This window comes from Piliocolobus tephrosceles, chromosome 8 (genome assembly GCF_002776525.5).
Source record: "Piliocolobus tephrosceles isolate RC106 chromosome 8, ASM277652v3, whole genome shotgun sequence".
Taxonomy (NCBI): domain Eukaryota; kingdom Metazoa; phylum Chordata; class Mammalia; order Primates; family Cercopithecidae; genus Piliocolobus; species Piliocolobus tephrosceles.
The window spans coordinates 44482172-44495201 of NC_045441.1; the positions used below are offsets into that span (position 1 = coordinate 44482172).

A 13030-nucleotide genomic window follows, 5' to 3' on the forward strand; every position below is an offset into this window, starting at 1 on the left:
TCAGGCTGGAGTGTAGTGCTGCGATTCTGGCTCCCTGCAACCTTCGCCTCCCGGGTTCAAGCAATTCTGCCTTAGCCACACAAGTAGCTGGGAATACAGGCATGCGCCATGACACCTGGCTTTTTTTTTTTTGCTTTAAATTCAGGGAAACATGTGCAGAATGTGCAGTTTTGTTACATAGATATACATATGCCATGGTGGTTTGCTGCACCCATTAACCCATCCTCTAGGTTTTTTTTGTTTGTTTTTGAGACAGAGTCTCACTCTGTCGCCCAGGCTGGAGTACAATGGCACCATCTCGGCTCACTGCAAGCTCCACCTCCTGGATTCATGCCATTCTTACCTCAGCCTCCCGAGTAGCTGGGACTACAGGCGCCTGCCACCATGCCCAGTTAATTTGTTTTTTGTATTTTTAGTAGAGACGGGTTTCACCACGTTGGTCAGGCCGGTCTCGAACTCCTGACCTCGTGATCCGCCCACCTCAGCCTCCCAAAGTGCTGGGATTACAGGCGTGAATCACTGTGCCTGGCCTTTTTTCTTTCTTTTTTGAGGAGTCTCGCTCTGTTGCCCAGGCTGGAGTGCAGTGACACGATCTTGGCTCACTGCAACTTCCATCTCCAGAATTCAAATGGTTCTCCTTCCTCAGCCTCCTAAATAGCTGGAATTACAGGCGTGCGCCACCACACCCAGCTAACTTTTTATATTTTTGGTAGAGATGGGGTTTCACCATGTTGGCAAGGTTGGTCTTGAACTCCTGACCTCAAGTGATCTGCCCACCCGGCCTCACGAAGTACTGGGATTACAGGTGTGAGCCACTGTGCCTGGCCTTTTTTTTTTTTTTTTTTTTTGGGACAGAGTCTGGCCCTGTCACTCAGGCTGGAGTGCAGTGGCATGATCTTGGCTCACTGCAACCTCTGCTTCCTGAGTTCAAGCAATCCTCATGCCTCAGCCTCCCTAGTAGCTTGGATCACAGATGCACACCACCAGGCTAGGCTAATGTTTGCATTGTTACAGGGACGGGGTTTCACCATGTTGGCCTGGATGGTCTTGAACTCCTGACCTCAAGTGATCCGCCCGCCTCAGCCTCCCAAAGTGCTAGGATTACAAGCATGCGCCACCATGTCTGGCCTCATAACATTTTCAACAGCAGTTATAATAAATATGAATGCACACCATGTAATGCCTATGGAACTAATAACTAATCTTCTATTGTGCAGTGCTACTAGTCATATATATAGATGTTTTTGTGATTCTCAAATACACAAACCCACCTAAAAGCATCATATATCCAGATATTCACTGCAGCCTGAATAGCAGATTGGGAACAACTTAAACATTAGTCAGTAGGTGACCGGTTAGTTGTGTCATTCTTTTTGAGACAGGGTCAGCTCTGTCGCTCAGGCTGAAGTGCAGTGGCAAGATCATAGCTGACTGCAACCTCCGCCTCCCAGATTCCAGCGATCCTCCCACCTCAGCCTCCCAAGTAGCTGGGACCACAGACGTGCAGCACCACGCCCGGTTAATTTTTGTATATTTTGTAGAGATGGAGTCTCACTATGTTGCCTCGACTGATCTTGAACTCTCAGGCACAAGTGATGCCCCCGCCTCAGCCTCCCAAAGTGCCGGGATTCCAGGCGTGAGCCACTGAGCCCTGGCCCCTAGTTGTGTCATTCTTACAAAGAACATCACGCAGCTGTTACCGAGGACTTCCCATTAGTCTTGATATGGCACAATCTCCAAGACACTTAAAGTATAACACACCCTACAGTGTGTATTATGAATTGCCGTTTGTGTGAGGAAATGATTATATTCATACATAAGTTTATAAATTCAGAAAGCATTCCGAAAATTCATAGAGTATCCAGGGGTAACTTTGTCTCTAGTGTTGAACTAGAGGTGGGAGGAAGATTTAATTTCCACCACATGCCCTTTGGTGCCTTTTGAATTCAGAACAATTTCCATTATTTATTAAAAATAAAATACCAGCCGGGCGCGGCAGCTCACGCCTGTAATCCCAACACTGTGGAAGGCGGAGGCGGGAGGATCACTTGAACTCTGAAGTTTGAGACCACCCTGGGCAACATAGTGAGACCCTATGTCTACAAAAAGAAAATAAATAAAGTAAAATATCATGTGTTACGGAATCCCTGGTATTTGGAGGGGCACTGGATACTGGAGACAATTGTGGAGCTCTTTGGAAATTTACCTTAACAGGGAGTCCTCTCAAAGGCAGGAATGACTCTACAAGGGTGAGTTTTCAAATCTGCCATGGGGGCCTCGGGCCTCAGCAGCATCCAGAGCCCTACCGACGGGCAGGTTCTTACGTCTTAACTCCCATCGCACCAGTTCTGCAGCTTTCTAAAGGTATCCAGCACTTTCTACCTTGCATTCTATCTTCATCTTCGCTAGGCCTCACAGCCTGGATGATCCCGGGGGAGGGTGCTTATCAGACTCGCGTGTGTCCCCACGGCACCTAGGGCACCGTCAAGCACACGGTCCAGAAAGCTCCAATGAAAGACATAAAAGGGTGAACCCGGGGGGCGGAGCTTGCAGTGAGCCGAGATCGCGCCACTGCACTCCAGCCTGGGCGACAGAGCGAGACTCCGTCTCAAAAAAAAAAAAAAGGCATAAAAGCAGCAAGAAAGGAGACTGAGGAGCAAACCGCGAGAGTAGAGGCGGGAGGAGGCCCACCCTACGCCCTGCCCCCGCTGAGCACAAGCACCGCCTGCGTCCTGGGCTCCCTGGTCCACAAAGCTGGGCCCCACTGAGCTGCAACACCTGAACCAAGGAGCACCGTCGGCCGGGAACAGGCTCCTCCCGTGCGCGATGACGCCACGGCCGCCGCGCGAGGGGTGGGACCGTAGGCGCCGTGCAGCCATGGACCAATGGACGGGCGCCAGACGACCTGTGGCCCAATGGCGGAGGCGCGCGGGCACGCTGGGGGCGGGCCGGACGCGCCGACTTTTCCAGAAGACCCGGATAGTTCCTCCTAGCCACGCCGCGCCGGCTCTGGGCTTTCGGCATCGGTTCCTTTTCCTTATCTGGAGCAGCGATGGCGGCGGTGAAAACCTTGAACCCCAAGGCCGAGGTGGCCCGAGCGCAGGCGGCCCTGGCGGTCAACATCAGCGCGGCGCGGGGTCTACAGGACGTGCTAAGGACCAACCTGGGGCCCAAGGGCACCATGAAGATGTGAGGCGGGGCTGAAGGGAGGGCCGGGTGGGCACCGCGCGCCGCCACGCACCTGGCTGGCCCGGGACCGCGGGCTGGAGCCCGCCGCCTCGGGGCTCCACAGCCGCCCTTCTCCGCGTCCTTCGGGGTCGGTCCTGTTCTCTGCTAAGCCCCACCGTCCCGGCCATTTCTTCCAGCGTCGATGCCGTCTCCGGGGAGAACAAAGCGGCTCTAGAGCGCGGCGTTCCCCGCCCTTTGGGGCTACCAGGCATCCTGAGGACTCGGCACAATCTCTGCGGGGACGGGGTGGGCACTACACCTGTCCTCCAGCCTCGGGAAATAACTAGTCCCATATCCCTGGCTCCGTAAGATCTGGGAAGATCTCGTTTTCTAATGGGACTTTTAGTTATCGTTGAAAAAGTCACAGTCTGATTCATTTCTGTCCCTTAAACAGGCTCGTTTCTGGCGCTGGAGACATCAAACTTACTAAAGACGGCAATGTACTGCTTCACGAAATGGTGAGAGGTGCTCTGCTCTAGGTCAGAATGGTCTTGATTTTCCGTAGATTGTTTGCTTTGTAGAAAGATTTGCAGTGTCGTTTTCAAGGTAGGAGAACATTTAGAAGTGGCATGTAACCAGTAATAGTACTCACAGTGCCTGGAGTCTGACAGCTCTGCCTTTGAATCCCTGCTTTTTTGCTATTCACAGTCTGGGCTAAAGGACTGTAATTGTATTTTAAAGTTAATTATTATAAAATTTGAAAAATTAAGAGAGGTTGACACAATCACTTGGGCAAAATGCATGAGAATGATTTTTCTTCTTTTTTTTTTTTTTTAGTTTTTATTAGATGAAGTGTTGCTGTGTCGCCCAGTGGCACAATCTTGGCTCACTGCAACCTCCACCTCCCGGGTTCAAGCGATTCTTCTGTCTTAGCCTCCCAAGTAGCGAGGATTGCAGGCTCGGGCCACCACTCCCAGTTGATTTTTGTATTTTTAGTAGAGAGAGGATTTCACCGTGTTGGCCAGGCTGGTCTTGAACTCCTGACTTCAGGTGATCCGCCCGCGTCAGCCGCCGAAAGTGCTGGGATTGCTAGGCATGAGCCACCGCACGCAGCCGGTTTTTCTCTTTTTAAAACAGCAATTTCTGTGTTAGGTCTCATCTCCATCTCCAAGTGGAGGGGATTGAAATCTGTCTCTTTGCAAGTCTTAGGGATGGAGAATATGAGATTATTGAGGGGAGTATGCGTTTTACTCATCCCCTAAATTCCCAAAACTTAGCAGTTCAAGAACAGGAAATGATTTCCTGCTGATTTGAGTTCAGAAGAATACTTAGGGTTTTGCTAGTAGTGTACCAAGCTATCAACATCCAAATGAAATATCTTTAGTAAGGACTTGCTAACCTAGGAGGTGTAGTGTTTGTTTTTAGTGGGCTCAATAGTGGCCCGTGTTGGAAAAGTGGAGCTACAGTTAAACTTGACGTCAGAATTGTTTGGGGGCTGGATGCGGTGGCTCATGCTTGTAATCCCAGCACTTTGGAAGGCTGAGGGCTCATTTGAGGCCAGGAGTTCACGACCAGCCCTGGCCAACATGGTAAAACTGTCTCTACGAAAAATACAAAAATTAGCTGGACGTGGTCCTGCATGCCTGTTGTCTCAGCTACTCCAGAGGAGGAGGCAGGAGAATCGATTGCTTGAACCTGGGAGGCTGAGGTTTCATTGAGCCAAGTTTGTGCCACTGCACTCCAACGTAGGTGACAGAGACTGTCTCCAAAACAAAACAAAAAATTATTTGGGTTTTAGTGTGTGAGAAATACAGCTTAAGTAGAGAGAAGCACATTGAACATTTACAATTTAAGAAATAATTATAAAATGGACACACACAACCACCGCTGTAGCTAAGAAATAAATTGTTGCTACCACCTCAGAAGTCTCCTCCCACTGGAACTTCTCTCCAATCTCCAGAAGTCTTTCAGTTTTCTTTGAAAAAATTACAAACCTACAAAAATAATTATGATGTGTGTGCCCTTTAGGAGATACCTGACTTATTCTCACTAGAGCCATACACTTGCCATAAAGAGGCAAGGATGTAAAAGTATGTTTTACTGTTAACTGGTAGCTCTGTCATTTTGAGTTAACTTTTACTTAGCCTCAAGCTTCCTCATCTGTAAAGTAGAGATAACCTGGGAAATAAGTTACACATGAAAACGTTTCAATCATAATTGCATGTGCGTGATACCTAATCAAAGTAATTTGTAGCCAAACACTTGGGTGGTTTTTTCAAGTAGATAGCACTTAAAGAGGCCCTTCCTACATTTTGTGGTATATTTAGACTGCTTCATGTTGTTTTAAGTGATTCATTCTTTTTCTACTTTCAGCAAATTCAACATCCAACAGCTTCTTTAATAGCAAAGGTAGCAACAGCCCAGGATGATATAACTGGTGATGGTACAACTTCCAATGTCCTAATCATTGGAGAACTACTGAAACAGGCGGATCTCTACATTTCTGAAGTATGCACAACTCTTGTTTCTGTAATATTTTATTGTATATAGGAAGTGTCTGATACTTATTTATACAAATTGATGTGCTGTTAATAGCTGAGGCCATACGGTAGAACTAGGGGGCTTAAATCTGGGTCTTTGTCCTGGTCTAAAACAAATTGTGACCTTGGACAGGTTATGGAACCTTTCTTGGCCTGAAAATAATTTTGTAATGAAGTTGCATTGCCTATGTGATTTGTATCTGTCCTTAGTGTAGATTAATAATTTAGATCTAAAAGTGGAATGTTTAGAACTAGGAATATTTGTTAGGAAAAAAGCATCCAAAAGCTTATATTTGGATAAATTCCACTTTTTTAAGCTCTGACTAGTTCCAAGGTTAAAACAAACCTCAGTGAGTATGAATCTGTTGTCAGAATTTCCTGGAAAAAGAGAGCAGTCTTTATTTTTAGTAGTAAATGATGTGAATTAGTTTGAGATTATCTATAGAAAAGATAGAATAGGCCAAGCGTGGTCGCTCACACCCGTAATCCCAGCCGAGGTGGGCGGATCATCTGAGGTCGAGAGTTCGAGACCAGTCTGACCAACATGGAGAAACCCCATCTCTACTAAAAATGCAAAAATTAGCTGGGCATGGTGGCGCATGCCTGTAATCCCAGCTACTTGGGAGGCTGAAGTAGGACAATCGCTTGAACCCAGGAGGCGGAGGATGTGGTGAGTCGGGATCGTGCCATTGCCTGCAGCCTGGGCAACAAGTGTGAAACTCCGTCTCCAAAAAAAAAAGAAAAGATAGAATAATGTTACCATCTGTGAGTTGTTGGTTGGGACACAGTGTCGGTTTTGAAATGATTCAGAGTGGTTTGCACAGTGAATACCCAAGTGTGCTTTATAGTTTCCTTGGCTTTGACCCTGTGCTAGAGCATTACCTGTTCTCCTCTGCATTGAAAGGAATATTTATCCTTTTAAATGTATTCAGAAAGCCAGCACATTATATTACCTCGTGTTCAAAGGTATGATGATCCAGAATACCCCTTCAGGAATTAACTGAACTTTGTCATGAACTGTGGTTGCACCTACTTGAAGATGCAAGTGTTAATGTGTGTTTATTATAGGGCCTTCATCCCAGAATAATCACTGAAGGATTTGAAGCTGCAAAAGAAAAGGCCCTTCAGTTTTTGGAAGAAGTCAAAGTAAGCAGAGAGATGGACAGGGAAACACTTATAGATGTGGCCAGAACATCTCTTCGTACTAAAGTTCATGCTGAACTTGCAGATGTCTTAACAGAGGTATGTATTAAATGTTGTCTGTGTCTGGTATAGTACACCTATATAGAAAATCTCTGATAGTAGAAACATGAATATAATTCCCAATTTCAATTACAAAGTGCTGTATAGGTTCGTTTTTGGGGCAATGATACCTAATTTGTGTCTCTAAAATGAGGAAATTCAAATAATAGTATACGTAACCGGGTTATAAAAGTAAAATTGAAGCTTTCATTAAAAGATTTATAAAGTGGAGATTTTGTTATTAGAAAGCTTCCAAGTTGCCAGTATTTTTAATAAAACAAGAGGAATGTTAATGTTAATTAATGTTAATGTTTGGGAATTACAGATTGAGATTTCAGAAATGTAAATGACTTCAGTTGTTGCTGTTTACATATAATACATTCTGTTTGCTCATAGAAAAAGACTTAAATCAGTGTATAATTGTAAAATGAAACTGTCTACTTTAGCCCTCGGAAAAGCAACATGTTTCTGCTGCTGTAAATTGAATTTACTTAATGGTTATGCTCCTCCAATTGCAGGCTGTAGTGGACTCCATTTTGGCCATTAAAAAACAAGATGAACCTATTGATCTCTTCATGATTGAGATCATGGAGATGAAACATAAATCTGAAACTGATACAAGGTAGGTGGTAGAATACTGTGAAATACTAATGATCGGGCGTGGGGGCTTACGCCTGTAATCCCAGCACTTTGGGAGGCCGTAGCGGACAAATCACCTGAGGTCAGGAGTTCCAGACCAACCTGGCCAACATGGGGAAACCCCGTTTCTATTAAAATTACAAAAATTAGCTGGGCGTACCGGGCGTGGTGGCACGCGCCTATAATCCCAGCTACTCGGGAGGCTGATGCAGCAGAATCGCTTGAACCTGGGAGGTGGAGGTTGCAGTGAGCTGAGACCACACCATTGCACTCCAGCCTGAGTGACAACAGTGAAACTCCGTCCCAAAAAAATAAAAAATAAACTGTGTTTAGAAATTTAGGGGTGCTTTGTACAATATATGGTTGGCTTTTTTTTTTTTTTTTCTCTGAGACCGAGTCTCACTCTTGTGGCCCAGGCTGGAGTGCAGTGGCACAATCTCTGCTCAACTGCAAGCTCTGCCTTCCGGGTTCATGTCATTCTGCTCCAGCTTCCCGAGTAGCTGGGACTATAGGTGCCCGCCACCATGCCTGGCTAATTTTTTTTGTATTTTTAGTAGAGAAGGGGTTTCGTCATGTTAGCCAAGATGGTCTTAATCTCCTGACCTCGTGATTCGCCCGCCTCGGCGTCTCAGAGTGCTGGGATTACAGGCATGAGATCGTTGGCAATTTTTAAAATATCTTTGTGTATAAAATGTTGTATATTTACCTGAAGATGTAAGTTGGATAAATTGCTAGATGAATATTGTTTTTACTTTTAGTAATATTTTCTCCTGAAATAAGGTGAATGTGACGTTATATTTATAGTTAGAATGATTCTGAAAAGTGAATGACATCAGTCATTTGGCATTTATTGAATTGCTAGGTACGAAGCATAATGAGAAGTAGTAGAGAAATTTTAAAAATTTTTTTCAAAGACTTAGAAAATGTTTGTGTTTTTCTTTTTTTTTTTTTTTTTTTTTTGTGGAGAATGGGGTCTCCCTATGTTGCCCGGGCTGGTTTTAAATTCCCGGGATTAAGGTGTCCTCTCACTTCTGCCTCCCTAAGTGCTGTGATTACAGGCGCTTGGCAGAAAACATGTTTTTAAAGGACGTCATCACAGTTTGACAGCCTACTAGTGAGACTATCTCTGCAGACTTTTCTGTACAGCATAGGATCTTCAAGTAATTCAAGAAACAGGCTGGACGCGGTGGCTCATGCCTGTAATCCCAGCACTTTGGGAGGCCGAGGCAGGCAGATCACAAGGTCAGGAGATCGAAACCATCCTGGCTAACACAGTGAAACCCCGTCTCTACTAAAAATACAAAAAATATTAGCTGGGCATGGTGGTGGGCACCTGTAGTCCCAGCTACTCAGGAGGCTGAGGCAGGAGAATGGTGTGAACCCAGGGGGTGGAGCTTGCAGTGAGCCGAGACAACACCACTACCCTCCAGCCTGGGCGACAGAGCGAGACTCCGTCTCAAAAAAAAAAAAAAAAAAATGTGACTGCATGAAATATCAATACCTTCTTAGTTCAGTGTTTAACATATTATACACCCATGTGAAAATCAATAACCGTAATTTTGTGTGTGTTTGAACAGCTTAATCAGAGGGCTTGTTTTGGACCACGGAGCACGGCATCCTGATATGAAGAAAAGGGTGGAGGATGCATATGTCCTCACTTGTAACGTATCATTAGAGTATGAAAAAACGTAAGTTTATAGCCCCTTAACAGTGAAATCGAGGAGCTTCGTATTTTAGGGGAGTTATTTTTTGTGAAACTTTGTTTCCCACTGTAAGGACAATAATGCTCAAATTGGTTTGGGGGAGTTACAGGAAATAGTCTCTGAAGATGTATAAGGGACAGGATTGGAGCTCAGTGAACTGTTAAATCTTAGGACTAAACCAGTGTCAGAAGCTACTTTTTTAATGTTTCCCTGCTTTCTGTAACCTTTTTTTTTCCTTAATAGAGAAGTGAGTTCTGGCTTTTTTTACAAAAGTGCAGAAGAGAGAGAAAAACTCGTAAAAGCTGAAAGAAAATTCATTGAAGATAAAGTTAAAAAAATAATAGAACTGAAAAGGAAAGTCTGTGGTGATTCAGATAAAGGATTTGTTGTTATTAATCAAAAGGTGAGAATGAAAACCCAATGTATAAATAGTATGTATCATCCTTTTTGCTTTTAAGGTGAAAGATGTTGAAATTAATTTTTATTTTTGTTATAGGGAATTGACCCCTTTTCCTTAGATGCTCTTTCAAAAGAAGGCATAGTTGCTCTGCGCAGAGCTAAAAGGAGAAATATGGAGAGGTATCTGAGTAATTTGACTTTTACTCATTTTGCAAGTGAATTGGGATTATTTTTCCTTACAAGTTATTTTCGGGTTTTTCAACTGTACAATGAATTGTCATTAACTATATTCACATTGTGCACCCCGTCAGCACTGTCCATCTCTAGGACTTTTTTCATAATCACAAACTGAAACTGTATACCCATTAAATAGTTACTCCCCATTTCTCTCTCCCCCTTGCCCCTTGTAAACACTATTTTACTTTTTGTCTCTGATTCAGTATACTTTTTCCCAAAGAGCTCACCACAATAAGAAGCTTTTTAAAAGTTTTTTTTATTTTATTGTTATTTTTTGAAACAGTCTTGCCCTGTTGTGCAGTGGTTCATTGCAGCTTCCACTTCCTGGGTTCATAGGATTCTCCGCCTCCCGAGTAGCTGGGATTACAGGTGTCTGCCATCATGCCCACTGAATTGTTTTGTGTTTTTTTAGTAGAGATGGGATTTTGCCATGTTAGCTAGGCTGTTCTCACACTCCTGGCCTCAAGTGATCCACCCACCTCAACCTCCCGAAGTGTTGGGATTACAGGTGTGAGCTACCATGCCTGGCTAATAAAGAGCTCTTGTCCACCTTTAGATTTCATTTGCTGACTTGGGGAGAGTGGTTTAAATGGAGGGTTGGAGGGTTAAGAGAAAATACTAGTTTTCAGCTGGTTGATGGCAAATGGAAAGGCTTAGATTAAAGTACATTTTGAAATGTAATTTTGTGTGTAATTCTGGAAAATTCCTTCCTAAAAATTACTGGTCTTGTCTTTGAAATTCACTGGTAACATTGCTTATCCGTCTCCCTTAAAATGCTATTTCAGGCTGACTCTTGCTTGTGGTGGGGTAGCCCTGAATTCTTTTGACGACCTAAGTCCTGACTGCTTGGGACATGCAGGACTTGTGTATGAGTATACATTGGTAAGTGTATTTTCTTCTTCAAGGTAATAGAACCTTTTAGCTCATAAATTATTTTTGTGTGAGATGAGGTCTCACTCCTGCCCGGGCTGGAGTGCAGTGGTGTGATAACAGTTCACTGCAGCCTCATCTTCCTGGGTTCAAGTGATCCTCCCTCTTCAGGCTCCTGAGCAAATGGACCACAGACATGTGTGCTACCATCCCTGGCTAATTTTTTTTTTTTTTTTTTGGTAATTTTTGTAGAAACAAGTTCATACTGTGTTGCCCAGGCTGGTCGTAAACTCCTGGGCTCAGGCTGTCCTTCACCCTCAGCCTCCCAAAGTGCTGAGATTACAGGCATGAGCCACTGTGTTCATGAAGTCTTGAGCAGAAAAATTAATTGAAATTCAGGATCAGATTTTTGTTTATATACATTTTGAAGGTTTATTTGTAGTAATGGGAAGCCATTGATGGGGAAAATCCCATTTCTTTTATATGTGATTTTTCCAAAGGAGATAATTTGCTTTAATGTGATCAAGTTTGTTCCTTATTAATATGCTGCTTGTCATTCTCTGTAAGTCCCTCTTCTGTCTTCACTCTGCACAAATCCTGTTTTTGAAAATCATATTTTTTCTACACATAGGGAGAAGAGAAGTTCACCTTTATTGAGAAATGTAACAACCCTCGTTCTGTCACATTACTGATCAAAGGACCAAATAAGCACACACTCACTCAGATCAAAGATGCAGTGAGGGATGGCTTGCGGGCTGTCAAAAATGCTATTGATGATGGTAAGATCCTCACCATATTTCAATTCTATTATATTGTTTTTTTTTTGAGACGGAGTCTCGCTCTGTCGCCCAGGCTGGAGTGCAGTGGCCGGATCTCAGCTCACTGCAAGCTCCGCCTCCCGGGTTTACGCCATTCTCCTGCCTCAGCCTCCCGAGTAGCTGGGACTACAGGCACCCGCCACCTCGCCCGGCTAGTTTTTTGTATTTTTTTAGTAGAGATGGGGTTTCACCGTGTTAGCCAAGATGGTCTCGATCTCCTGACCTCATGATCCGCCTGTCTCGGCCTCCCAAAGTGCTGGGATTACAGGCTTGAGCCACCGCGCCTGGCCCTATTACATTGTTTTGCTGGTCTAAAAGGCATGGCTGAATACTGTGTTCTTTTATCAGTAGTTTACACAGCCAGACACCATGCAAAAGCAGTCTTCCCTTTAGAATGGCCAGTGGTATGCTAAGGTTTTTCATAGCATATCATTATTAAAGGTGAATACAGATAAATGAAATAATACTGATCTGTTGAAAGAGCTGCCAGCGGCTAGTGAAGCCATTCTGTTGAAATATTCTCCTATTTGATATGTTAGTCGCTTGTATTTTGTCATAGTAAATTTGTAAGAAATTAATGGCTTTCATATGTGTATTTTTGATGTTGTTCATAATTAGTTCTGCAGTTTTCTTAGCATTTTTCCTTTTCCCCCATTCAACAGGCTGTGTGGTTCCAGGTGCTGGTGCTGTGGAAGTGGCAATGGCAGAAGCCCTGATTAAATATAAGCCCAGTGTAAAGGGCAGGGCACAGCTTGGAGTCCAAGCATTTGCTGATGCATTGCTCATTATTCCCAAGGTGTGCACGCTTTTAACAGTCAATCTTCCAAAAGATTTAGCTGATCAAACCTTTTTGATGATGTAGGCTTTATTCATAATGTGGATTTTGGATAAGCAAGTTTGATCAGTTTTCTTCCTGACTCTAGAACAGATATTCCTCATCATCCAAATATATTTGGTTTCTCTGGGAGGCCTGAATAACTGACGTTTCAGATGACAAGAGATAACCTGTAGTTTAATATTTGCAGTATTAGGGGTTATACTTGAGTACAAACTTGCTTTTTGCTTTTGTTTTAAACTGATATTATTTTCTATTATATGCTAATTTTGAGGTATAATTTATGACTGGTATATTGCTGCTGGGTTTGAGGTAGATGAGAGAATTGATCAGTAACTTGTGTCTGGTTATTCTCTGAAGGGAGCATAAGTGTTCTGTCTTTAGCAATGAGATTTTTTTGTTTGTTTTTTTTGAGATGGAGTTTTGCTCTTGTTGCCCAGGCTGGAGTGCAATGGTGCGATCTCGGCTCACTGCAGCCTCAGCCTCTCAAGTAGCTGGGATTACAGGCACTTGCGACCACACCCAGCTAGGTTTTTGTGGGTTTTTTTTTTTTTTTTTTTTTTTTTTTTTTTTTTTTTT

The 13030-nt window shown here is 43.8% G+C and overlaps 2 protein-coding genes and 2 non-coding genes across 7 annotated transcripts in view; 3 read left to right on the forward strand and 1 right to left on the reverse strand.

Annotated features, from left to right (window-relative positions):
- PSPH (phosphoserine phosphatase) overlaps positions 1 to 2596 on the reverse strand; it is a 42116-nt gene extending 39520 nt beyond the window's left edge. For all 4 annotated transcript variants that reach the window (XM_023194611.1, XM_023194612.1, XM_023194609.1 and 1 more), the window contains exon 1: positions 2207 to 2596. The gene's annotated coding sequence lies outside the window, so the exon portion shown is untranslated. The remainder of the gene's footprint in view (positions 1 to 2206) is intronic.
- A 242-nt stretch (positions 2597 to 2838) lies between these two features.
- CCT6A (chaperonin containing TCP1 subunit 6A) overlaps positions 2839 to 13030 on the forward strand; it is a 12797-nt gene continuing 2605 nt past the window's right edge. The window contains exons 1-11 of the mRNA XM_023194602.2: positions 2839 to 3189; positions 3623 to 3686; positions 5542 to 5676; positions 6777 to 6950; positions 7469 to 7572; positions 9167 to 9277; positions 9536 to 9695; positions 9789 to 9871; positions 10714 to 10810; positions 11430 to 11577; positions 12279 to 12412. Coding sequence (XP_023050370.1) covers positions 3053 to 3189; positions 3623 to 3686; positions 5542 to 5676; positions 6777 to 6950; positions 7469 to 7572; positions 9167 to 9277; positions 9536 to 9695; positions 9789 to 9871; positions 10714 to 10810; positions 11430 to 11577; positions 12279 to 12412 — 1347 coding nt within the window. The 5' untranslated portion in view covers positions 2839 to 3052. The remainder of the gene's footprint in view (positions 3190 to 3622; positions 3687 to 5541; positions 5677 to 6776; positions 6951 to 7468; positions 7573 to 9166; positions 9278 to 9535; positions 9696 to 9788; positions 9872 to 10713; positions 10811 to 11429; positions 11578 to 12278; positions 12413 to 13030) is intronic.
- LOC111528021 lies at positions 6525 to 6655 on the forward strand. The gene has a single exon (XR_002726841.1). It is a non-coding gene; the product is annotated as a small nucleolar RNA SNORA22 (small nucleolar RNA).
- LOC111528020 lies at positions 11935 to 12069 on the forward strand. The gene has a single exon (XR_002726840.1). It is a non-coding gene; the product is annotated as a small nucleolar RNA SNORA15 (small nucleolar RNA).